Source organism: Rhipicephalus sanguineus, chromosome 2 (assembly GCF_013339695.2).
Source record: "Rhipicephalus sanguineus isolate Rsan-2018 chromosome 2, BIME_Rsan_1.4, whole genome shotgun sequence".
Taxonomy (NCBI): domain Eukaryota; kingdom Metazoa; phylum Arthropoda; class Arachnida; order Ixodida; family Ixodidae; genus Rhipicephalus; species Rhipicephalus sanguineus.
Genome location: NC_051177.1, coordinates 15,626,986 through 15,654,880, shown reverse-complemented (window position 1 = coordinate 15,654,880; position 27,895 = coordinate 15,626,986). Strand labels below are relative to the sequence as shown.

The window sequence follows — 27,895 nt, the reverse complement described above, 5'->3', positions numbered from 1 at the left end:
GCCTCGACCGGCGCTGTCTAGGTGGCGCTGGTTGTAGCTTACACGTCGCTCGCTCGGCTCGCTGCAGCGAAACTGCCATGTCAAGGCTGATTTGTGGCTCATATAGTTTTGTTTGCGCCGTAAATTTTTATTAGTGTCTCTACTATAATGCAGGGCGTAAGTGCCTCATAAAGAAATGAAATTTGCGGCAGATATTATCAAACATTATCACCGTATGGTGATATCATAAGTGAAGCTTTACATCGTTCGCAAACATCGCGGCCAGCTAAGCTTGCCACTGCTTGCGATCGTTCCTTGATGCTGAGAAATGTAACTGATTAACATTTTGGGGGGATTGCGCCATTTCACAAGGTTATAAGCAACCTCAAGAAGCACGAAAAAAAATGCTACTATGACATTGATATCAATTTTCTTCATGTTGTTATACAGTATACCTAACATTTTGCATGAGATAGTTTTTAAGAACTTAAGTATTCTTGCGTATTCACAGTGGAAATAATTTTCAATTAACAACTGCACAGAAAATCGGAGAGCATTTTACTCTTCTTACACATTTTATTTAAAGTTGGGGGAATCAAAGTAGGGAAGAAAGCTAGCACACTACAGGGTGATGCACATAACATCGCCCTTCGAAACTTGAAGTGCTTTGATCTTTCTCTTGCAGAACTTCTCTGTTTGTTTAGAGATTTCGTGAAGAAGTGAAGCCGTGTGAGAACAAAAAACTTCATTATGTTGCTCGTCAGATCTTGCTTGTGTGCGTCGGACACGGTACGGTCTGCATTGAGTTAAGAAGTTCAACTATAGTGTCCCTTTCAGGGGCGTAGCCAAGGGGGGGGGGGGGGGGGGTTCAGCCCCCCCCCCCCCCGAAATTTTTCAGTTTTGCTTGCGTATATAGGCACGCACACATACAAACGCACGCACGAACATACATAAAGTATGGTTGAACCCCCCCCCCCCCCCGAAAAAAATTTCTGGCTACGCCCCTGGTCCCAGCTTATTATAACTGAACCACGATGTGAATGTGTCCTCCAGTACCTCCACAAATGAAAATAGTTCAGGTGACAGGTACAAAATCCCTCCAACATCACAGAATGCTGTGAATGACGCAAGATCCTTATCTGCGTTCTCGAGGAATGTGAGCACCTGCTCAAAACAGTCCTGGCATTTCGTTGCCATAAGTTTCCTCCGTGCCACATAGCCGGCCAAATAGTACACCAGTCTTCCGTCACTGACTTGCACAGGATACACATAGTCAGAAATCAGAAAGGAGAGTCGATGCCTGTAGTACACTTGAATCTTCGTCCAGGTTTCCAGTGTCCAGTAAATTGTCAACATGGATGGCCACTTCATCATTTCCAACTAATGACGTAAGTGTGTCACCTGCACAGTTGCCCGTGTCTGGCTCTTTTACCAAATTGCAAAAGCTAAGGGAATTCACGGGAGTAAGGAACTGGGTCGATGTGGGATGATCATTGCACCCGGATAACTGACGAATCATCCCGAATAGCTTTTCGATTGGATCTCGGGGATTGGAACGGCAGCATTCTTTTCCAAAGGCTCGTCTGCTCTTGGTATATTACGCTGCCACTGCTGGAACAAATGGTCGTCTTCGGGACTCCAAACAATGAAAGCTTCTGCTTGCACGATTTGTACCCAGTTGAGCATCTGGGCACAAAACAGTGGCTCTGACGTCTGCTCATGGCACACACTCCGCAAAAGACATAACGTAAACACGACAAGGCTGTCCGACCAGCAAATGTAGCACGAAAGAACAGCGTAAACAGGCAAAGGAATCACGTCTAACCGGCGAGTTCCAGCATTGAACAACGTGCGCAGCCTGAGAGCCTGACGTGTATACGACAGCGCGCGCCACCTAGCGGAAACATCGCAAGGCGGCGTCACTACCTCCCATTGCAGCCGCTTGGCGGTGATCACACTTCTAGTATTCTAGCCACTGTACCGCCGAGACGCGCGTGAGCGTGCGCCATTTTGTCGTGGTGTTGTCGACTGCCTACGGAAAGCGGGTGAGGCGATCGCTAGCAGAGAACTTCAGGAAGCGCCCCGCAACGACCCAGAACAACGAGGATGACGAACTCGCAGCGGCCGTCGACGCCAGCGCGGTAGGCCTAACGGACGCTAGTCCTACGAGCCCGTCAGTTGCCGACAACGTCGCGGAAAGCGGCCGTGTGCGTCACGACACACAAATTCTGCAGCCCCAATAGATAGAAGACAAGAAGAAGAAGGCAGAAGAGAAGCTGCAAGAGATTTCATCTGTTGCGGCGACGGAACGGAAGCGCAGCCTTATCGCTAAACGCGCGGACGCCGCGGGTCCCCCATCTGATAAAACGACCTTCACCATCCTGGACTTGGAGGCGGTAAATGCTTTGATAACATTGCATTTAAAGTGCAAGATTTGCAACGGAGACACCGAGATCAGGAGAGGCGAGCGGGAATACGGCCTTGCCGTCAAGCTTGAGCTAGTGTGTGTGAACTGCGGTGACGGGTCGTCAAAGTGGAGTTCCCCGCGCGTCGACGGAAAGCAGAAAATAAATCCATTCACAGTGAACGTGCTCGCCACCCGCGCAATGCAGGCTACTGACAACAGGCAGACTGCTTTTAACGACATATTTGCAATGATGAACATATCGCGTCGCGGCCTCCATACGAAAACTTGGCAGGCGTACGTGAAGAAGCAGCTAACACCTGCCGCTACTCTTGCTGCCTCGAAACTCATGAGTGAGTGCGCGAGTTCGGTTCGCGACATCTGCGCGAAACTCAACGTGGACAACCCGGGAAACATCGCCGTGTCATACGACGGATCGTGGATGACGCGCGGACACTCGTCGCATAGTGGCGTCGATACCGTCATTGAACTGATAAGCGGCCTCGTTGCAGCAAAACTTGAAACTTGCAGCAGAACTTGAAAAAAAGGCATGCTCACGCTAACAATCAGTCTGATTATATGCCTGGTGCATATTAATCACTAAAAGTATGTGTGCCTTTGATATTTTTCATTCTGTAATGCTAAATGAAGTTTTAACCTTTCTTGCTCATTTTCTCAGAACATGAATTTTGGCCACTTCCCTTGTTTGCTTCTTCTGTAAAAGTCGACCTAGGACAGCTAGAGCTACAATTCTTTTTGCACAACCTAGCTAAATGTGCATAAAAAGCAATGCTGCAAGCAGATTTTCAATCTGCAATTTCAATTTTTTTTATATTAATTTAAAATTTTCTTGTTTTTGACTAGGTGTAGACCATGAACTCATTAGTGCTGTAAATTGAGAAGTAGTTGTTCAATTTCCAATCGGCTTGCAGCGTTGCTCTCCTTAGGCTTTCTAGTATCTATATATGGGTTTATAATGATGTTATGTTGCATAGATAATTTTTTATTGTTTCAGCAAACAATAGAATGAGATTACTAATTATCTCGGGAAATAATTGACCTGTGTAAAATATAACTGAATAGTTAAATAAAGCTAAAGAAACTGAACAAAGCAGTGCAGTTTCATCTAATTTGGCCAAGAAATAACCTATGTTATCTCTAAAAACCATGTCCCCCCTTAACGTGCACCTAGATATGTACACGGGCCTCGAGCATTTCGCCTCCATCGAAATGTGGCCGCTGCGGCTGGGATTTGCACGTAATCATAACGGAACAATCTGAAACAACCGCGAAGATCGCGGTGCGGCTTGAGCCGAGCACTGCTAATAATTTTTTTTCGGTTTAAACCCAATCACACCAAAATAAAGAAATAAGAGCACGTGGCAGTATAGTTGCACAAATTGTCGCAGCACACCGCTGCTATTCACGCTATTTCCACCTATAGCTCCGATTACCTGGCGATTAGTAATAGTAAAAAGAAAAAAATTAGGGAGCCCTAAAAAAGGAAAACAAATATATGTAAATAAAATATAAAATCCGTTCTGTGTCAAACATTCAGCATGAATAAGTATTGAAACACAATACAGGCGGCACCGCTAATAGCTACGTCAAGTAAGCATGAGGTACCGTCAACATACTTGTCAATGTAAGACAATAAAAATATTTAGTGCCTATGAAAAATTGACTGAAACGGCTTGTCGGGACACCCATGAGAAAAACAGATCATTTGGTATAGCAACGTTTCTCGAATCCCTTTCCTAACAACTTTAAGGCAGCTCCTAATTATTTCCATAATTACAATGCAAGCTCAATTTCGCTGTTTTACTAAGCAATAAGCAGGATGTTTGGTACTGTATACTCACTTCGCGCCCGCATAATTACATATTTGCTTTCAAAGTCGCCTTGGCAGAACAGTAAACTCAAGTGAAATATAAATGCGTAAACAGTAGCAGAAATAAAGCACACAGTTCAAAGTAAGAATAAAGCAGAGCTTATTTCAGCAGCATGTTACAAGAGACATATTGCTGTTACCAGACCGGAAAAAAAGAGTTCAGAGTCCTAGGTAATGTACGGGACGCACAAGATGGACCAAGAAAGCACTTATGCTAACAATCAAATTATGATTTCAAAAACTCTTTGAATAAATATAGCAGGAACATAATAATAATAATCGTTAGGGTTTACGTCCCGAAACCATGGTACGATTATGAGGGACGCCGCAGTGGAGGGCTCCGGAAATTTCGACCACCTGGAGTTCTTTAACGTGCACCCAAATCGAAGTACACGGGCCTGAAGTATTTTCGCCTTTATCGAAAATGCGACCGCGGCGGCCGGGATCCGATCGACAGCAGGAAGATAGGGTACATGAACATATCTTCTGCTAGGTAAACGCTTTAGCTATTAGATCTAGCATCGGTACTAATGGTACTATAGTTAGGATACATTATTGAATGTATCGGAAATACAGATACAGATACTCGTCTTGCGAGACGTATCGCGATACAGATACAAGATACCCAAAGAGTATCTAAGATAGTATCTAAGATACATGTATCTTCGATACTGCCCAGCACTGCAAGCAGGTTAGTGGTCCATGCCTTGAATAACCACTTCACTCGCAACACACGCAATTCTGAAGAACAATAAACCATGCATGTCAATTTCTTGCCCCTGGCTTAGCACCTAAAATAACTTTTTATTTTTGGGGAGTTTTCACAATTGAAGACTAAAAGCTGTGTGTCAACATGGTCATGCCGTGTGAAAAATTCTGTCCCCATCTTATGATGGTTATGGGCCAACGACAATCACTAGGATGGCTTGAAATACATATAGGCTGCTGTTAATGTGGTTTCAGCTCCTTTGATATCTAAGTGCACAGCACAAGCAGATCATGGACAATTTTTTTAAAAAATGAAAGCACACTTTATGATCATGTAAACACCCTAACCATTTACTGTAACCTACTGTGTTCCCTTGAAGATCTCCCAATGACAGACCAGAAATACGGAATGATAACAGGTGTTCTTGGCAAGAAACATAAAATTGAATTCTGTTGTATTGTTTTCTAAAACCACAATACAGTAGACTCTCGATAATTCAAACTCTGATAATTCAATCTTTCAGTTAATTCAAACAAGTCTTAAAATTTTGCCTGGCCTGCTAAGTTGTCAACGTGATTTAAAGCCGCTCAGATCGAACTGTCCCACTGCACAAATTCAGTTAATTCAAACTTTTGGCTTGTCCATGCCCGGAAATATATCCTGCCTTTGTTGTTTGTAGCTGAAGATTAGCGTTTCCATGTCACTAAAGTTTACAAGTAAAGTCATTTGCCTGCGTACAAGACGGCCAAACTGGCCAAACTGGCCAAACTGCATGCACTAACAATCCCACGCTGACTGAGGAAGGACAAAAACTGAGATGGTCGGGCCTTGATCCATCGCGTGCCAAACACTTCCAAAAGTCACTTTCGTCACAGTACACTGGCGTCATGTGGGAAAGCGTCCTAAGACTGGGTAGGGGCTCCTAGCTGTCGTGGGACACAACACAATCTGTACCTTAAAGGGGCCCTGGAACACTTTTTCAGCATGGTCAGAAAACGCTGCCGATCGGTAGTCGAGGCTCCCGAGAACACGCAAGCCAAACATTATAGCGCAGAACACGGCCTGGGATTTACAATAAATTCGCAAAGTCAGCTAAAAAGCGCTTCCTCTTCTCTCGACCTCTTGACAATTTTAAAATGATGCTTACTGCGTCACAGGCAGGTTCCATGCCATTGGCTGATTTGAACATGGCGCACTCGGTAGTTACTACGCAAGTCGCGAGACGCCGACACTCGCCCACACACGCGATCACACTGAAAGTATGCCACGCGTTCGAAGAAAAAAACAAAAGAACATACGCTCAAGGTCAGGAGGCGTGCGTGACGTACCTTCTTCCCCCATGCTACCCCCCCCCCTTTTTAGCTTCCAAAGCTTTCGTCGGTGCGAGAGAAGAGAGAAAGCAATTACAGCGTGCAACAAATCTTTGTAACTCCGCTCGTACTGGATAGATTCTAAAAATTTTTGCAGCGTTCGATTCATGAGGCAACAAGTTCCTTTAGTGAAGCCATTCCATGGCTACTTAGAAAAGTGTTGCAGGGCCCCTTTAATTACAGACACGTGCACACGTCGTACAATAACAAGTGCCAGTATGATCACTGACATCTAAAGGTGTCTGTGACGTTTCTGCGGCATTGACAAACAATGAACATCGCAACGCTGGTTGGTATGTTGCCCTGAGTCATATAATTCAAACAAAATCCTGAAGTCCCCTCAACTTTGAATGATCGAGAGTATACTGTATAATTATGAGGCATGTCTGGGAGACTCTGGATTAGTTTTGAGCATCTGGAGTTATTTCAAACACCTAAACCTAGGTACATGCGTGCTTTTGCATTTCATACCCATCGAAAGGTTGCCACCGTAGCCGCTAGCTATCATGGTGGGTGGCAGGGAATGACATGTTCAATGCCTTCACTAAACTGTGCCAAGACAGACACTGCTGCAACAGGACTCATTAGCGGATGTCAAGTTGTAGTTCAAGTTGGAATTATCCAGTGAAGGCCAATTTTAAGACTGCAATAATGAAAGCCTAAGCTCGTATCAACGTTAGGTTCAAGACAGGGCCTTCGGTCGAAATTGAATGAACCAAAACGCACTAAAATTAACAGCAGTCTACAGTAGCCACGGCATGACTTCATCATGAATAACATGTACATTCTGTAATTGAAGAGCATTCACTTGCCTTCCCATGGCTGGTGCAGCACTGCCAAAAGTAGTACTAGTCCCGACACCTGTTTGCCCAAAGCCTAAAATAAAATAATTTCAAAAATGTAAAGCACACTCTTGCAGTCTGAATGCATGCAGAGATGTCACACAACAAATACTATTCTTGGAACCACAGTCCTTCAAAGCTGTTATGCCTCTACATTTCAACCTCATAACTGGAGCATTGGCGAAATAGAAAGGATACAACCATTTCTGCATAAAATAATTAATCCTTTTCCTCCTCATCTTAATCAACTTATTTCAATGTCCAATGCAGGACAACGCCTCTCCCGATTACCTTCAATTAACCCTGTCCGGAAAGGGCTGATTGAATTCTATATATGCCAGCAAATTTTTCAAGGATAGCGGTGAGCATCTGGTCATGACATTGGGATGCTGGCCCATCCTTTTTCTTCGGTGAGTGTCCTCTTTTCATGAGTAGGCTCCCATGTTAGTAATTGATATCGGTATACACAAACTGGCGCAGATTCTAGAGCCTAGCAGTAAATCTTGAATTTTTGTTCTCTTGCACAACCTCCCTGCACCAGAGCAGCACCTGGTGTCAAAATAAGAAACCTCAAGTGCCTTGCCGACAAGGTTAAGCGATTCTGGTTTATAGGCACATCGTAAGTGGTGTAAACCATTCTGCAATGATCAAACAGTAGCGATATTTTTGCAGAAAAGACAAAATAAAGGCCAAAGGTGTCAAGAATATTTGTTATGCAAAGATGACGCAAGACTACAGATTCTGCAAGCTGGATATATCGATGGGCAATTTTCTAGACTACAGAAAAACACAAAAAAATGCACAATACACTTGAGCATGCAAGGATTGGGCACATCAGTGTCTAAAGAAAACTGAAATCAATGGACCAACTCTGAAACTCAGCAGAAGCGTGCATATTTGAGATGACTGGTCTGACATTTGAGCAAAAAGAAAGACAGCATACCAGATACACTGCCTAAATTCAACTATAGAGCACAGCTTGGAGGAATACGTGCAGGAAACAGCGCTACGAGACATGATGAAACGAAAGAACACAGGCCATTGCATTCCATTATGTCGCTTTTTTGATATGAAGCAGCCCTCGCAACCCTAACGCACCTGTGAAAGGTGTGGTAGAAGTTGTGCTTCCGAAGTTGAAGCCAGCGGGCTTGGCTGCAGTGGTTGCACCAAACAGTCCCCCGGTGGCAGGTGTGCCAAGGCTACCAGTTGTGCCAAAAGCAGGAGTAGTGCCAAAGCCCGTGCTGCCAAACGCAGGAGTGGTGCCAGTGCCAAAGGATGGCGTTGTCTTGGCCGCACCAAAGAGGCCACCTGTCGATGTGCCTGTTGCAGAGAAGCCTCCTGGAATTAAAGTGCGTTAATAGTTGCAAGTAGAGATGGACGAATAGTAGGCGAGGTTCGAAGCGAATTTGAAGCTAATAGTGATTTGGTCGAATAATCTCAAATCGAATAGTTTGAATAGTATATATCAGATATTATTGAAGGGGTGGTGCCATCAAATTTGTGGCCTACGCATTCTTTGTTGCAAACGTTTCTTATTGCTCTAGGAAGCATGATACATGCCCCAAGGTTCATGTATTCTCGTTAAATAATTTGGTATCGCCTTAGTTATATGAACGACTTTTGGCTTTGGTTTCGGTTTCTGGGTGCCGAGTTGGACACTGACGTCACTGTGTAGGAAGCTTGAACATGCGGGCCCACAAAGCTGTGACGCACGCAGTGCTACATCATCTGCTCTTGCACACACATGAAAGCAACCGTCCGGATACCTTCAACACTCGCTAAAATTCTCTAATAGAGAATATTAGCGCGTACGGAATTCCGGTATACACAGAGATCTTTGATGAGTGCTGGACTACAGGGCAATGGTAGCAACATACTGCGACGCTTCGTGCAACTACAATTATAGGTACGTATCTTTTGTTTTCGCTGAGTGGCCGCGGCAAAACAAAATGTTTAAAAAGGCAATGCATTCGGAACTGCGTCGCTGCCGAGAATTTGCACCAGCAGAGAAGTAGAATGCACAAAAATTCTGCATCAATTCTGTGCTTGCCTGGTTCATCTTAGCACCAGCAGGTGGCCCTACTTATCCAGCCTCTCACAGCAAAGAAGTGTGCGAATAAACTAAATTTCTCTAATATCGCCTTCACAGGTCCGTGTGACGTTGCGAAGCACTTTGCAAAATGCGAGCAAGTTTGGCTACTTGGGCAACATGCTAAGAAAAAATGGGTGTAGGTTCGCAGCCGTTGGCAATTGCCTGGTGCAGTGGAGCTTCGGGTCACCGCTCATTGCACATCAATCTGATATGGCCTGACGTCACTAAAACTTTTGTTACACTTCCTACACAGCGACGTCAGTGTCAGTTGCGCTAGCAATGGGTCTCGATCGCGAGAATGAGCATTTAGGCACACTATTGAAGCGAAATTAAAATATATTCTGAACGTTTCCTGTGTCCAATACTATGTGCTGAGTGTCCTAGCATACACAGGAAGCCCACAGCAGGCTTTTTATGGCCTCAAAATTAGGTGACACCACCTCTTTAAGAACAATTAGCATTATTGTCATGACCCAACTAACTTGCACAATATTTTTAAGAATTGGAACTAGGCATGTGTGAATGTCACTTTTTTGGTTCGAAGTGAAGTGGCAGCAACTTTGAATAGTAGCAAGATTTGTACAGCAGTAGGGTGCAAGTTACAACTGGTACAATACATTATCTTTTAAAAATTACTATACTTAGCACATAAAGCCTGTATAACACGCTTTTAGACTTTAAAAAAATAATTAATTAAGGCAAAGGTAATATGAACATTTAACCTTAAAGGGACACTAAAGGCAAATAACAATTTATGTCAGAGTGAAAGCCCAATGTATGACAACTTCTAAAACGGCAATATTATCAACAGCAGTGCCCTGCTTACCGAGAAATTAAGCTAAATGTATCACATGATGAGCGCCACGAGTGGGACATTTTCGAAGTGATCCCGATGACGTAGGGAAGTCGGCCTACAATAAATCACCAGTAATCAAACTAGCAGCAGTAAAAAAAGAACATTCCGAGCATCAAAAGACGTAATAAAATGCTGTTTGTTCGTTTCTGCTTGATTCATGGAAAACAAAACCTCCGTGGCGTTGCCATGGGGAACGGCGCGCGTGGTTCAAAGGTTCCGTTTTCGCCGAACTGTGCCTCGCCCGTTTCAGTGGTAGTTTCGGGATTGCGTACTGCCGTGCGTGTTTTGCGCGCTCGTGAAAGTCGCTCTGACAGAAAGTTCGACAAAATGCCGCATGCGTGTGATATTGCCGGATGCCCGAATGGTGCACAACGCCAGTGCTGCAGCAAGGAAACCGGTGTGTCTTTTCACTGATGGCCGCGGAATGAACACTTACGCTCGAAGTGGCTTAGTGTCATGCCATTGCGCCAGTGTGCTAAACAGTCAAAACCTCTGCGTGTGTGCTCGCTGCACTTTCGTACTGAGGATTACGAGACCAACCGCAACTTGGTGACGGCTTTGAATGTGCCCATCCGAGCAAGTCTTTGCCGCAGCGCCGTTGTTGCTACTGTGGGTCCCGCTACTTCCGCTCGGCTGCTACTAGTGTCGGCGGCCGCGCAGTAAAAGCGGGCAACGTTGGGCACGGCAGCAGTGACGTATGAGAGTCGTATTTTCAGGCGAGAGATTTGAAGCGCGCTAACGCGATGCGGACCATTAAAAACGCGTTTTTATTTCAAAATAAGCACTTCCTTGGCACAAAAGCAGCGCTACAAGGTTTCTGGACCGCTATTTCAACAATCAACGTCGACCTAATATTTGCCTTTAGTGTCCCTTTAAAGTGTGGCTTCGCGGCAGTGCGGATTTTCCCTGGATGAATAGTTTCACGGCATAGCACTCCCACACTGCAGTGAAACCCCCTTTACAGGAAGGTTATATGCGTTCAAATGTACATATACTATTCGTTCATTTCGAATACTTTGAAATTTCGAATAATCTAAATTCGCGTCGGAGCGAATTCGAATTCTGATATATTCCTTCGAATATTCGAAGCGCCCGAATATTCGCCCATCCCTTTTACAGGAAAAAGCTTGTTATGCATCTTTGAAACGGGCGGCGCAAAAACAAGGACAAAAGAAAAGTACAACACACCACCAGAGCAAAGATGCATAACCAATTCCAACTTGCCCAGACATCAATTCTTTTGCAAAAGCTTGCTAATTCGACCGTCGTTAATTCGGAAAATTTTACAATTTGAACTTGTTCTCCGGTCCTGGCATGCATATGCATTATTTAATGGCAGCAAACATTTTTTTAATTAAGACATATTTGGCCGCAGCCCAGTTAATTCGGACGATCCTCAGAACGCACCAAGCGCCCAGCGCCGCAAATGTGCAACGCAAGAAAGCGAATACAGTATGCGTCAAAGTGTGGCACAGTCTGCATTTCCATCATCAGCGCAAACCATACGGTAATGACAGGAAAGTGAAAATGCTTCACGCCTATTTGCATTTACCACTGCCTTGGTGGTCCAGGCCTTCAGAAAGGCATGGTCGCCATTCACAATCGTGTTGTTAGTCACCAGGAGTTCACTCACAGCGACTGCAGGAAACTACTTCTCTTTTGAATCAGCGCATGTGAAATGTGTCGACACTATCTAAGATCGCATCGATAGCAACATTAATTTTATCTGCCGCGGCTGCGTAAAACCATACTTTCTTTCTTTGCTGCCTGTCTTTAGGACTGCGTACTCGGCACCTATGAGTGCACATCATCGAGCAACATGTTATCTACAGCAGCTGCAGTCAAACAGCCAACTCTGTACGCACAGGCCGCACATGCCTTCAGAACTGCATGGATGCTATGACAGCGTCAACAGCCACCACAGTTTTGTCCGAAATGGATGCAGCGTTCAGTAGTTTTGTTTGACTCTGTGCGTGCAGGCTGCGTGCATGCCTTCAGGAATACATAGACGCTACCTATGATCGCATAGCCAGCAACCACGGTTTCGACCACAGCGGAAGCGGTGCTTAGTAGTTTCGTCTGGCTTGGAGCATTGCACGCACCATGTCACAAAACTCAAACATGATGGAAGCTGGTGATGATGAGCGGTTATACTGCGGTCCGCAAGCTGGCATCAAATTCGCCGGCTACATCACGATGTACGAATGATCTCTCGCTGGCCAGAAATAAAGGAAGAGGGGGGTATCAAGAGATGTTTCGTATGAATTAAGAGACAGGGATGTTGCGCAATGGTCGCATTGTGAATGATGTCATGAGATAACGAGAATTGTAGCTATTACACTGCTCTTGCGCAAGATAACACAATTTTCATATTCACTTAGAAAATAAAAGTGCATAGATATAGAAGGTATTTGTTGCTCTTTTCTCGATACTCTCAGTAACTCAGTATTTGGTTAATTGAGACATTATTTTTGGGCCCATGAAATCCAAATTAACGGGCTTTTACTGTACTACACTGAGGAGTTTCTGACAATGTTTAGAGCACACAAAAAAGAACACGTAAAAGAAAGCTGATGCACCACTGATTTGCAAGTGAAGATATATACTTAGAAAAAAAGACTAGGCTAGTGAAAATAACCCTTTTTTGGTTCAAAATGAAGTTACAGTGACTTGCACTTACTATTAAACGATATCACAGCGAATTTGAATAGTTGCACGATTTGCATAAAATTATGAAAAAATGCCAGATGTTTAGAAATCTAAATAAAGGTTAATCTTCATTTTCCAAAAGGAAAATGGGTTCATCTCTGGCATCAGTTTATTTTCAAAGTTCTGTTATGCATTTTAGGAGTGCTGTTTCTTGGGGTGTTCTGTTATGCAGATACTGCTAAGGGAATATGCGAAATCAAACATTTCCACAACTCCAGCAGCACACAAGATCGATTCACAGACTGTTGTAGTTCAGTCTATACTTAAAATTTCTTTGTGGTCCAGGTTGTGGGAGAAGTGTTTGCATTCACCTACAGTGAATGCAGTGTCACAATGCTATCACGTTAAAGCTCGAGTGCAAGCGGTGCACACCGAGTTGCACTATGCTTTCCATCTCCAGGCGAGCTAAGCTTGTTAGATGATTCCTGTCTCCTTGCACTTGTCTTCAGTTGTGCTAATTATGAAAACGTTGCGCAGCATCATTCACCCAGAGTGCCCTATTTTTAAGCCACACCCATTTCATTCCGTAAGTGCACAGATTATCCTTGTAGGCCTGCTCACTACTTTTGCCGTTTACAACCTTGAAGTCTGTAGCCCATTAGGGGCCCAGCTTGTCCATCTGTAGATCTTATGTGGCATCATCACGCAAAAAATCAAGTGGTCAATAGAGGCTTAAAACAAGGCTAGCAATGTTCAGAACCAGATTAAAATAAATGAACAAGGGCCAAAATGATATATTTAACAGAAATAACCAAGAAGTAATCACAATATTTAACTTAAAATTGCTAAAATTTAGAGATGTGTGAATAGTAAATTTGAGGTTCGAAGCAAATAGTGATTTGGTTGAATAATTTTGAATCGAATAGTTCAAGTAGTATATATCGCATATTAAAAAGAAAAATGAGCCTATTTGTCATGACCCAACTAACCTGCACAATATTTTTAAAGAGTGGAAAAAGGCATGTGCGAATGTCACTTCTATGGTTCATAGTGAAGTGGAAGCAACTTTGAATACTAGCAGAATCTAAATTTCAATAGGATGCCAGTAATAGGTAAAATACGTTACATTTTATAATTTACTATACCTAGCGCATATAAGCCTGTATAACAAGCTTTTAAACTTAAGGGGACTGCTCTGGGAGGCAGAAAAACTTCAAAAAAAAAAAAACAATTTTCTGAAATAATTTTTTTCATTATCTAGAAGGTCTAAAAGAGCTATTTCTAAAATATTACAGACATGTAATGCATACTTGCCGAGTTATTTGGTCTTGAAGTCAGTTTCATGACCACTTTTGCTCACCAAAGCACCTCAAAAAGTCCCATTCAACAGCGCACCGTACAGGAACCACATTAAGTGGCACAGCCATCTTGGTCTTGTTTGAAAGACACACTCTTCTATTAGCTGTTCCTACCACAAGAACGCTTTTCGTCTGGCAGAGGCAAAGCCACTGTGCTTAAGAAAAAAAAAGTGCTCGCGCAGCATTGGGTGCATTTCAATCACACGGGGTAAATTGTTCTTTCCATCTTGGATGCTTTAGGATGCATCTGCCAGACAACGGTGCATCGTCGCGTTGTCAGTCATTTTGCGGAGATGCCTAACTGATGACAGTGCAATGGCAGGCAGTCGTTAGAAGTTCAGAATTGCTCATGCATTCAGGAGGAAGTGATATCGGCGGCTGCGAGAACGCAGCATATCACCAGCGAGACCAGAGTGAAAAGAAACCATACTAAGAAGAAGAATGGTGACTATGTTCCTGGTGACTTCTACCATCATAAGAACAGCAATTCATGCCTCTTCCAGTTCAAAATAAGTGCCCACCATGTTTCTAAACTTCTTTTCTCATTTTCTCAAAACCACATTTTTCATCACATTACAGATGCCCACAATATCTTTCAATGTAGAGGTCATATTTTGGTCATTTTTGCGGTATTTGAAAGTTTATGCATTGATTAGTGCAGGAAAGTCAAGAAATTACAACATTTTTATTTAGAACTGTGATTTAATTAGCAATAAAATTAAGAACAGTTTCTAATTTCTCATGACTGTACTTGTTAAGGCCATAACTTTTGAATGGATACAGCTAAAAATTAAGTAACGGTTATTTTGCACTCTCTGGTCTTTATAGGATGCGGTCTTTCGTGAGAAAGCTGTCAAAAGTCTGGGGAGAATGCAAGTGTATGGAACAGTCAATATCTTCAAATCCGTGCATAATAGACAAAAAGTAATTGCATATTTGTTTTCAGCAGTCGAAAATACATAGTGTGTGTAAATTCCAACTAGAAATACTAAAAATTAAGGCAAGCAGTTTTCAGACCAGGGTCTCCCCTTAGGAGTAATTAGTCAAAGTGAGGGTAATATGCTCATTTAACCTTGAAGTGGAGCTTCGCAGCAGTGAGAAAATTTCCTGGATAGGTGTTTTCCCAGCAAAGCACTCATACGCTGCAGTGAAACTGCCTTTGCAAAAGGGGGTTACATGCGCTCTAATATACGCCTACCCGTTCATTTCGAACACATTGAAATTTCGAATATTCTAAATTTGTGTCGAACCGAATTCGAACACTGTAATATTCATTCGAATATTCGAAGTGCTCGAATATTTGAACATGCCTACTAAAAATGGGTCGGAAACATGCGGCTGGCACCCGCGCTGCACAAGAGAGGGCACCACCGCCTTGCCATGTGCGCGCGATTGCTCCTCCCACCGGCGCTTCGCCGGCGCTTTCATTACTACATCTGAAGGGGAAAACATTCTGATGGAACTCGCTGCAGACACGTATCTCAACTGCCGTAACAAGCAGGATGCCAATTCTACTTGTGCTGGGGAAAACCCTACATGCTTAAACATTGAAGTTATTGACGGTTTGGCAAACGGAAGAGTGAAAACTATGAACAGGAATCACTGGGTGCCCGTGCAACTCTCTTACTCAGGTTTCACAGTAGTGGAGCTGCATTTTAGCGCACGATTAAAAACTACACCAATCACTACACAAGTTTTTTATTGCAATATCAATTATATGGACAGTATCGAAGGGTTTTTGCCGTCGCCGTTACCGTCATGTCCTTCCGGTATGAAGTCTAAATTGATAAGATTCCCCCACGGATTGTTGTTCTACTGTGGGTAAAAGCGCGCAAACGGGGACGACGAACGCGGCCGAAGCAGAGATCAAACGAGCCGGCCCATTTCTGTCGCTTGGAGGGTGCAGACGATAACATCACCCTGCTCGGGAGGCCTGCCATTGAAGCAGACAGGAAACGCCCCGCCCGTCTTTAACGACCATGAAAAAAGACGTGAGGTGGGGAGCGGGGGAGGGGGGATTGTCGTGCGAGCAGCCACTACTTTGAACTTTGAATCTAAGGGCACGGTCGCGATCGCTGGCGCGCGCGCTATCTCGAAAGCCATCACAGCGGGCGGCTCGTATACCCTTCTACGTGCTGCGCTGTCAACGCTAAGTGACAATGCGGAGAGCATCTCTCCCTGGAGCGGCCGTATTCTCTTACACCAGCGTTTTGTAGTTACACGACATCGGATACAAAACAGTTAGCTGCCAGCCTCACTTCATGTAACACTACAATTTGTTGCTATTGCATTCATTGCTTCGCCCTTGCAGTGAAACTGTGACTTTTTTTGCAGTTCAAAAGAGTTTATTTTGGAGTATAAGTAGTAGGCACACTTAACCATAAGGTGTAGCTTCACGGCAGTGCGAATTCCCATTGCAGAGATGATCTCGCAGCAGTGGCCTTGTGCTGCAGTGAAGCCACCTTTTACATGTGAAGGAATGCATTTATTTCGGATACTTCGCAATTTCGGGAATTTCCCACTTGGATCAAAGTGAATAGGAGTATTCGAACATTTGTTCCAATATTAGAAGTGCTGAAATATTTGTAAAAGCCCAGAGAAAACACACTAGTCTAGTGCTGAGGTTCGGCCTTGTTGGTGCCCACGCACAATGATTGTGTAAAGCTCTTGAGCAGACGACTGCCTACTTTTTCAGGTGATGCGAAATAAGAGCAATTCTGTTACAACCTTCCTCTCTTTTCATTTTGTTGTTTTCCCCACCCACAAGGGCTAGAATGGGCCAAAGTAGTGTTTTCAGCACCGTGCCAGCTATAAACTAGGGGTGTGCGAATAGTGAAATATTGAATAGTGTCGAATAGCGGAGTGTTGCAAGTGTTGATGGTTAATAGAAACACTACTATTCCAATTCGCAGCAGCACTCCTGATGGCGAACAGCGGCAATTTGTTAAGAGGTATGAGTAGCTGATGGAGCAGCATTTTTTTTTTGGCTCCATGGCACGTTTTTTTCAACGACTGCTTCCTACATACTGTTGATTAATCGTTGTGCTTCACTGTCATCAATTTTCTGGGTTCAAAAACTTTTGGCACTTGTTCATAGCAGCATTCAAGACGGCTGCCATTTAACATGCTGAAAAAACGAACTATGCAACGAGATGCAAATTTGTGGAGTTTTTGAACAGGTGGTGCAGCAGTGGCAGCTGTAGTGTGACCAAATTTTCACATGTGATCCCAAGCACTGAGGTTTTTGCAGACTGAAAAAGTGGAAATAGCGGGAATGCACTTTAAAGCCAGCAAGGCCAGGGCACCGAAGTTATGAAGAGGGGCTGGCTTGATGACCACTCTCACGAGGACGAATAGTCAGCCCAGTGACTGCATTCATAAACTTTCATTACAGAATGCATTCACTTATGTCATGGTCTTTCTCTTTTTTTTTTTTCCCCCTTTTTGACATGCAAAAATGACATACTGAATCTCCTGGGTCCTGAATCACTCCTCGTGCGTGGTGAAAAAACACATGCAGCGGAAAGCAGACGCTGATATAAACAGCTTCAAAAAATGGTTTAGGACCGTTTTAAGATAAACATGCATTAGGGTTAGGCACGTCCAATCATCATTTTTTCGGTTGTGTTACACTGATCAACATACACTGATGAAGTACTTATTACATACCAAAGCCTGTTGTGTTGGTGGCACCAAAAGCTGGCGTGGTTGACCCAAAGGAAAACGATGGCTGCTTGGCTCCAAACAATGATGTCCCTGTGTTGGCTGTGCTGCCAAACCCAAAGCTGGAAGGTGCAGATGTGGTGGCTGCACCAAATGTTGGCCGCACACCAAAAGCACTTGGCTGGAAAAAGCAGGGTGAGAAGAGAACACATCTTCACCCGATGGCAAGGTGCAGAAAAAGCTTATTTCAACAAAACCAATCAGGTCACTACAAGGATGGCAAAAGCGCTGAGAGCCATCTGTGTAGATGACTCAAGTCTCAGACAGGTGGAAGAAAGGCACGGGTGCGATCTCAGCTGCGGCAGTTGCCTTTTGATGGAGGCGAAATGCTAGATGCCTTAACCCTTTATGGGACATAATGTTATGAACAACACATGCCACCTATTCAGGGCGGCATTGTCTTTTCTATCAGCTTCTTATAATATGTACAAAATTTGAGCTCTCTATTCTTAAGGGTTTTCGAGAAAAAAGTGGGACATATGTGTCCCATTGACCACTGAAAGACAGTCGTTTTAGGAAAAAAAAAGTACTTTTATTTTTTTATGCGTAATTGCAAAAGTTACGTATTATTTATCCAAATTTTCAGCAGATCTACTGCTCAAAATAATGAATGGTGAGCATGGCAAATTCATTACACCCAAGTCATTTGTCACAATTCCTTCAATCATGGAGGTCAAAAATACATGGGCTTCTATGGGGATGGAGCTGGGGAATGAAAAAAATTCATTAAATCCAGAAATTCATTAAATAGAGGTTCGTTAGATCCAGGTTTACCTGTATACACCTCTTTGTACATTTCGAATACTTCGAAATTTCCAATAATTTAAATTCGAATCAAAGGGAATTCGAATACTGTAATATTCGTTCGAATATTCGAAGTGCTCGAATAATCACACAAGCCTACTCTTCTGTGTACAGGGTAGTTTTGTTCTTCATCCTTGCTTTTTCCAACTGCGACGTTGCAGTGCGGGTGCACATATCGTATTTACTCAATGAACAAATTTCTTTTAAATTATGGAGGTGCTACATGAATTGCACACTGCCCCTTTATTTTTCTCTCATTCAGTAACTGACCTCTCACTCTTATTAAGAGTCTGAGTCCTCACTGCCATCACTGCAAGATTCACTGCTGGGGCCGGCAGTGTCATCACTGGAGGCATCATCAGAGGCCCACAGAATGGAGGAAAAACTGCAGTGTTGTCCAGTGCATTTTAGTCACACCCAATCAGCACAAAGCGGTGTTTAAGCACCTGCAGTGCCATAACTTTTGAGCCAATGAGGACGTTGGCTCCCACACTTAGCAAGTGATCACTTTTGGCGATATCTTCAAGAGAGTATCGCCAGACGTGTCAGCGTCACTGAGCAATAGCTTTCCCCGCCCACTCTATTAGCATGGCTGGCACACTGCAAGACCCTATGGCTCGTTAGACAGCCGAAGGCCTTGCCGAAACCGATCACACTAAACTGCACAAAGCAGCACAATCAACCAAGGACAGGTAAAACCACACATACTCCGCGCAATCGCACAATGATTAAAAAACGCAAGAAACACAAAGGCAATGCGATCAGCATCAGACTGTGGAAAATGCGGAAGCACCTCCTATTATGATGGGCCCACACCAAAGCAACAGCTCTAGGCAAAAGACACAAATCTCGAAGGCCTTACTTTTGCTAACTGTTTGTCCCAAAATTGATGTCTAAAGTACGTCATAGGTACCATTTTCAATACAGATCTCTGAGGTCAGGCTTCCACTCGCTGGAACCTGAAAACATCATGGGTGTTGTGCGCCAAGTTCGAGGTGCAATCATTATGCGGGAAAAAAAGATCATATTTTGGCAACAAAATTCAGGAGCCCGAACATTGCACGAACATTACACAAATATGATCATTATGACACTAAATACAGTATACATGATTAAACAATTCAGATGGACAGAAAAATAAAATACCCGCTGGTATAGGTTCTTAGCCAGAAAGGTGAGGCTTGGAAAAAGAAGGGACAACATAGTAACCGGTATGTTGTTCCTTTCTTTCCATAGTCTGTGTAAAGTTGCGCTATTCTAGCCATGATAATAAAGTAATGTTTATACCTGCGTTGTAGCACCAAATGTAGTGCCAAAGCCAGTGCCAAATCCCGTGGACGGCTGCGTTGTAGCAGGTGTGCTCCCAAAGAGAGTTGTGCCTGTTGGCTGGCCAAACAGGGACTGCAAGGAAAGCCAGGTTTTCCAGATGTGACCAGCATATTGTGCACGAGTTTGTAGACATTAAAAGTGCTGGAGTGATGACCATCAGTGTGTTATCACATGCACTTTACCTGTAGGTGACAACACTTCGAAATACAGTGGAATTTCCATATATTAAAATCACTAAACAACAGCCTTTAATTTGGCTAATTTTGCATTTGGGTAATGAAAGAAAGAATCATTAATCAGAATCTCAATTTGTGTTTCCCTATGTAAGCAGAACTACCGGTGATGTTGAGACCATTGAAACAGCACAACTGACAGTAAAGAACCAATATTCCAAACTTTTTCTTTGTTATTGTTTTTTAATGCCGTCTCATATAAGAATTGTACTTAATGCGTAGTGGTTGCGAAACCTCTAGCAAGAAAGAATCAACACAGTTGTAACGCATATGTAAATAATATTAGCTGTTGTATAATTTGACCAATCTCATTTGTCCAGGCAAGTTTGTGGAGATTGAGGCATTCACTCATTCCGCAGCTCCCGTACCTCTCCCTTTTTTGTCTGATACAGGACAGAGCGACCGTCACACAAAATGCTCAAGTGAATGTGACCAAGGGGGTGATTTGCACTCCTGATTACAGCAAGAGAAGATGAGACCTTGACCAGACATTTTTTCTCTCTTCTGCCAACCCCACTGTTTTAAGGGCACCATTCAGATTTGAGCTCATCTACAGTACATTGTACTTGCAGCAAGCATAATGTTGAACAGTCATGCCTACTGCCTATGCGAAGCTGTAGTATGCAGAGTCGCACATACAGGAGGCTCAAAGTGTTTATACAGTCGAACCCGTTTATAACGAACTCAAAAATGCCGCGAAAACTGGTCGTTATATCAGTAGTTCGTTGTAAATGGACTCGCCCTCAAAAACATGCATTTAGCGACCAAGCCGCTTTTTTTTTTTCTGCGCATTTTTATTGAAAAGTGCTAACAACTCCTCCGGTGAGAAGTTAGGCCTTTTCGCGTTGTGAAGCGAGGCCCGCTGCGTGCACGAGTGAATTAAACCGCCTTTGCAGTGAAGCGACAACGTTTCATTGAACCGCGGTACCGCTCCGTGGAGCCGATCATCCCTGGCTAGTTGCGTGCAGCGCGTCGCCTACTCGGATCACGCCATCACTGCCGGGCCGCTTGCATTTGTACGCGCATTTGTGCGCTCTTTGTGCCCGCTTCACTTCGGAGCGTGCACGGGTGCAACGAGCGGCCTGTTCGTTCAACGTGGCGAAGACAAGCATTTTGGAAGCAACGCGCACTCTACGTCTCCGCGATGCTCTTACGGCCCTGCACGACAGGCGCGGCGCGCTTGGGTTGCCGCCTAATAAAATACGCTGTATACGCTCACTGTAAGTGCATCAATATTTCTCGGTGCCTGTGTCGCTCAACACCAGCGAGCTAGTTTCGTTTACACAAAGCGACGCGCACTTTTATCTCGCACTGTGCAGCGGAAGCGAACTTTCGAACGGCAATGGCATCGCGCGCTTGTACTGCTTGTACCGCCGTCCCTCCGAACAGTTTACGCCACACGTGCAGCCGAGCCGATAGCTGCAGATGACTGTGATAAGGTTGTCGGCGATAAATCATTATGGCACGTTCATCGCCGGCCGCCACATCGCCTTCGCTCTCTTCTGATGCTTATCCGTGAAGGAATCGCCTCAATCGCGCGGAAGTCGTAATCATTGATCGGCCGGTCTCTGCCATTACCGAAAAGATGAAAGACATTTTGCGGCACATTGTGACGTCGACGCAGTGAACATTTAAGCGCCGAAAAGTTATCGCGGTCATCGCTTATTGCATTTTATGGATTCTTGCGTTCCAAGGCATAGGTTCATCGTAGGCGGTCATAGCTGCAGAGAACGGCGCCAGGAAAGGTTGCCGTGCGAAAGCTGACTGCAAGGCTTCATGCTGCCGACTATTTCTTTCTTTCTTTTTTTTTATTCCCCACTGCCATTCTGCCACTGAAGAAACGACCGGAAAGCGAGTGACCTCGCTCGTAGCGTCCGAAAGCAGCACGTGCGGTGCTCGCCGATCTCGGGTATCTTCGTCATGAGTAAACTGGACCGGAATACGCGCGAGTGCACGCCTCTCATGCTTTAGAAGGCCTACTTTAACTTTTTTTCGCTTCATATAAGCCATATTTTTACCGCGACCGCGTCTGAAGTGTTCGTTGTAGAAGTAGGAGGCTTTGAAAAATGTTCGCTATATGTGGACGCAATTTCAATGGGTAGCATAGGAAAATCGTAAGTGCACCGAAATATGGTCGTTATAACCGATAGATCGTTATATCTGGGATCATTATAAGTGGGTTCGACTGTATAAAGACTGCCCTAGTTCTCACGAGACAGGCCCCATGGTCATCATGAGAGTATGTATCCCTTCTCCCTTAGCACGTCGTGCGGAAACATCTGCTCACAGCATATGCTAGCAGTGGCATTATCGCGTGCCAACTCTTGGTGCTGGAGCCTGTTTGATTCCCCCACTGCCCAAGGAGTGGACTTTTATGCAGTGCTGAGTATTGGCAGATACAAATATCCCATATTCATTATCTTGGGCAATACAGTGTCTCTGACAGCACAATGCTCAATGCCATTTGCAGGCTAGACAAACATGCACTAGATCATGCGATGCGACAATTCGCACAGTCCTGCCGCTCACTAAGCCCAAACCTACAGTGGCCAATACTCGAGAGATGCCAGACACCACAGGTTCAAATTAACGTAACTTCATTCTGACCTAATCGTAAGAGCCAGCTTGGCACGTACCTTTTGCTGTGGCTGACCAAACACTGAGGTTCCAGTGGTGCCAAATCCTGTGCTGGTTCCAAATGCTGACGTGGAGGCTGGGGTTGTCATGCCAAAGCCAGTTGGCTTACCAAACACGTTCTGACTCTGCGTTGTTGTCTGCCCAAATAGTGAGCCACCAGTGGGTGCAAAACCACCTGAAGAAGGAGATAAAACCAGCTACTGTCTGGGCAATTGTTGATTAACCACAATCGGAGCATGTTCAGAGGAGGATTTGTTACAGCTCTATCACAGCTATTACACACGATATAGCAAAATCAGTCAAATCGGCAATTTACTTCGCTAAATCAAAACTTTGTTCAATAGAAACTTGACCTTTATGCAAAGTATAATCACCATAGAGTTAATTTTTGTACTGAAAGTGCCGCTAAAATGGTTAAATAGCATGGGAATATGAAAAAAACTACCGTTTATTGTCGATTATAAGTCGGCGTTTTTTTCATAAAATGACCTTCCAAAGTTCGGGGGTTGACCTATAATCGGAGTCGATCTATACGCGGACTCGTAAAGTCGACTTATCTGTGGGGCCCGACGAAAGGTCGTCGTCCTCAGACTTCCTGCTATTCGACGCATCAATAACATCAGCCGCAGAGGCAGCGGAGTCACGGCAACAGCTATCTCCCAACGCGCGCGCGCCGCTTCCGGAGCTGGACATTTTTGCGATCTGCCACAACGATCGCGAAACTATAGCGAAACTACGGAGCGCGTATAAAAATCAACACCGCGCGGCATTAATGCGAACTACTTGGGAACCACGGTCTCGAAAGTAGCATTTCAAACCTTTGATAGAGGGCGAACGATGCTCTATGAATAAAGAGGAATTTACCTTGCGATGCGCCCAGCAGTTTTGTTTTCATACAATAGAAATGATTCGTTGACAAACCATCGGCGTTCCACAGAAAAGCTGGCAGCGCCATGTGGGCTGGCAACACCTTCGCGGGGAAACTAAACCACATGACCAGTCACATGCGCCCACAAGCACCTTCGCCTTCTCGTCTTTTTGCACTCGCGCCTGTTCGCCATTTCTGCATTTCACTTCGCTTGCGAGCAGTGGTGTGCGCGATTCGCGATGCTGCCAAACGGACGCCAAGATGCCACCGCTACGCCGGCAACAGTACAGCACTGCTTTCAAGAGGCAAGCGATCCTCTACGCAGAGTCGAAAAGCAACGTTGAAGCAGGGCGCAAGTTTGATTTGTCAGAAAAGTGCGTGAGGGAATGGAGAAAACAAAGGACCAAGATCTTCGCGTGCACTGCTACATGCCGTTCCTTTCGCGTACCGAAGTCTGGACGATACCCTGCCATTGAGGAGGCGGCTCGAGATTGGGTTCACGACCACCGGCACCCGTTCCGATGGCGAGCAGCAGCAGTGGCTCACACGATGGCAATGACCGTGACTGCGTCCTTCTCTCAAGCGATGGCGAGTCGTAAGCAATGTTTCACGGGCAAATAAATGTTTCTTTGCATCACTCCCTCTTCTGAAAAACTTAATGGTGAGCTATGGCCGCAGCATGAGGCTGTGTTCAGAGTCAACCTTTTATTGCCCTAGAAGGGGTCGCAAGTTGGGGGGTCGACTTATAATCGGCAATATACAGTAATTTCAGTAATGTAAAAAAATTTTGTTCAAGCTTTGATTGCGCAATTAAGATTTGATGCCAAATTGGTGAAGTCCTCTTTACAACACTCGTACATCATGCATAAAGACAAAAGAAATGCACGTCCAACACACTGCAGTTACATAGGATAAGCGACTCCATGTTATGCCACCACGGCTTGTCGTCAAAACCTTGGGTGTTTCCCAGAGTGGTGCAACGTCGATGCCATCATGTTCACTGCATCAAAGCACTTGCTGTCCGCTCGGTCCTATGACCATACAACCCCAAAAACCGTCGCACACTACAAAAACAAAAGCTGCAGCTTAAAGGGGCCCTCTAACACTCTTCAACCCCCCACTTTTTACTCGTGGATTGCGTAGTCTGAAGTACGGACGAACTAGTGCAGCAAGAACGGCAGTGATGGCGGCACGCAGTACGAAGTTATTCAATTTAGAAAATTCAAAATGCAAGAAAAAAAATGCCTACCCTCAACTCGATTTTCGCGGGGTCACGTGACCACATTTCACTCTCTGCTGTGACGTCGGATGGCGCTCCAATGAAATGGGCTGAAACCTCTTACGTAGGGGAAGCTCGCACACCATTGTTGCTTCTCGTTTCCAACGTATTGTTGATGTCGTTGCCATAGTAACAAATGTGGCTCCTGAAACCTGACTTGTCAGACCTTGAACGGGCGCTACTGCTTCGAAGCGAGGCTGGCGAGGCTTTGTCTGCTGTTCCTTACAACATTCCATGTCATTCCCTCCTCTTATTCCGAGAAGGGAGTTTGTGGAGCGGCATGGGCCATGGGCAGTTAAACACGGTCGCCCCTACGCGGGTTGTTCGGTGAGCAGCCCGACGAATTACAAGTGTGCAGCGACAACAATTCAACGAAGAGGATTACTTACACCATTTCAACAACAATCATGAGCCTACCCCACATGCGGAAAGAGGCAGCTCGCAAACGTACAGACGCAAAAAGAAGGAAGAGGGGCAAGCATTTCATATGGACATCCGACCGGCGCAGGCAAAAAAAAAAACCAGAGGCGGAATGGCAACCAGCGCCTCTGTCGTACTTTGTGGTTGTAGTGATTTTTTTTGTTGCGATGGCGGCTATTTGGAGTTCATTGAAAAAGCACAGAAAAGAAAAACGAAACACAATAGTAATCTCAACTTTAATGCAACGCCGTTATTACTTCTAACGTTACATTTATCCAATCATAGGCCAGCGCTCATCTTCGTCATTTCCGCCCGCAATAGTTCTGGCAAGCGCCACTACGCGCTGATGCGGTCAGCAGCGATGTAGCGACTTCAACGCGTGATTAAAATACTAAATAATTTGATATCGGTGCTTAGACTTATGCTAAAATTATCCCCAGCCATCAGTCTACGCAACCCGCAAGTAAAAAATGGGGGGTTGAATAGTGTTGGAGGGCCCCTTTAAAGTCGCATGCAAGAAAGCGACAACCTGAATTGTGGCACCTCCATTTATGGTGACCACATTTTCTGTTTTGACGCACTGCGCTGAATTAAGAATTGAGCAAGACCCGTAACAGCATCGTGTAATTCAGCCACCGCTATGCATTGGCTCCACAACAATCTTGTACGTTGTCTTGATCATATAACATCCACATAATTTCATAGAACTGATAGTGGTTCGGCTGGCAACTACAAGCAACATCAAAAAGCTTTCACCTGCGACAATTGAGCCTGTTAGTTCCAATTGCTTTTGTTGGGAATTCATCCATATAGTCCTGACTAGCTACTTTCAAGCTTAGTATAATAGGGAGCAAGCTCTGCAATAGTATCTCCAAACAAGAGGCAACGTCTTTTTTCTTACCGTTCAAAATCGTTTGCAACATACTGGCCTAGTCGGCGACATCCGTTTCTTGAACCATTGCATGCATGATAACTGAGAGCTCTTTGCGTTTACTGCTACCGCCTCTTTGGCTAATCATGCTTGTTACACGACACGTGACGATAACAAAAACCCCAAATCAGGTGCTTACACACAGCACGGGTGGCGTAAAATACAGAACTACGCTGTGTGGAGAGTAGTGCGCGATATGATCAGCCACGTGCTCTTCCACTGATATGAACAGAGGAGAGCATTTAGGTGCCACTGCAGGAAAAGATGCTGCTCCACTTTGGTGGCTGCTCTCTGTCATGCAATTATAGAAGTGTATTCTGAAAAATCATACACAACTCAACCGCATGACCACTAGAAGCAGTGCAAGTTTCATCTTATTGCCTCAGTCTTCCTTTGAAGCAGCAGTGAAGCTTTGTCATGTACATATTGTAGATAAACATACTTCCTTATACTCAGGTTAAATTACACTGTGTTCTATAGACCTTAGCTAGTAAGAACTGAAATGCTTTGTCATATCAAGGTTTGGCTACCATGTTTCAGTCAAGAAGGTACTAACAACATTCTACTATAAAAACAACCAGAACTGTGTTAACACTCTCACGACACGCTAGCACCTTCAAAGAGTGAACAGCAGCTAAAGAGTGGGTCTTTGGAAGTGAAGTGACAACACATCTGGGCACTTTGATATTCCTTTCAAATTTGAATTACTCAATTATTAGCTTCTTGCTGTCTCATGAGGGCCAAATCAGCATAACTATATTGCACATTTAAATAATAATGTCACATACAAGGGCTTTTTATAAAAGGTGCTATTAAATTATTTTAAAGGCATTGAGTAGGGGCATAATAATATTCAAACCGTCGAATATTTTTCGAATAGTGTTTGCTATTAGATTCGATTCACACCGGAATTTGACCATTCGAGGTATTCGAACTTCCAGAAAAATACGGTCAACGTCCAATTTTTCGGACTTCCTAAGAATCGCGAGATCGTCCAAAAAATCGGGCAGTCCAAAAAATCGAATTCATGCATTTTTATTCCGCTCGAGTGGTCAAATCACCACAGCCACGTCCGAAATAGCTTTAATGCCTCCCAGTATGCTTATCAGCCATTTTCGTGTACGCCCAGGCTCTCGCGAATAAATTCGGCACCTGCCGGGAACACCGCTTAACTACGTGCCAACTGCCAATTGCAAATTTGTGTCTCGTCATGAGCGCTACCGATAGCGTTTCGAGACAATGACGCGGAACACAGACTGTGGAAAAACAGCTGAACTTGTCCAACTTTCCCCAATGCGTGTGTGCGTGAACGATGCGCATACACATCGCCGAATCTCCGCCGATACACAACAATTGCTGCCACGCAAGGCCAATCGTCCGTAGTTGTGTACAGCACTTTGCCAACTAAGCTGACGCCGTCACAGCTGGGGCACTTGCTGTACCGTACGCAGGCATTTGTCATGAAAGTATTCGTGATGCCCACTCCGTTCCTACCTGCATACGTGATGCCCACTCTGTTCC

The 27,895-nt window shown here is 44.5% G+C and overlaps 1 protein-coding gene across 3 annotated transcripts in view; it reads right to left on the bottom strand.

Annotated features, from left to right (window-relative positions):
- LOC119382451 (nuclear pore complex protein Nup98-Nup96) overlaps positions 1–27,895 on the bottom strand; it is a 217,101-nt gene that overhangs the window by 158,453 nt on the left and 30,753 nt on the right. For 2 of the 3 annotated variants that reach the window (XM_037650156.2, XM_037650158.2), the window contains 5 exons: positions 22,876–23,051; positions 19,965–20,078; positions 17,820–17,994; positions 8,294–8,533; positions 7,166–7,229 (listed from right to left, as the gene is read on the bottom strand). In XM_037650156.2, the coding sequence (XP_037506084.1) occupies positions 7,166–7,229; positions 8,294–8,533; positions 17,820–17,994; positions 19,965–20,078; positions 22,876–23,051 (769 nt within the window). The remainder of the gene's footprint in view (positions 1–7,165; positions 7,230–8,293; positions 8,534–17,819; positions 17,995–19,964; positions 20,079–22,875; positions 23,052–27,895) is intronic. The other variant, XM_037650157.2, reaches the window with a different exon arrangement.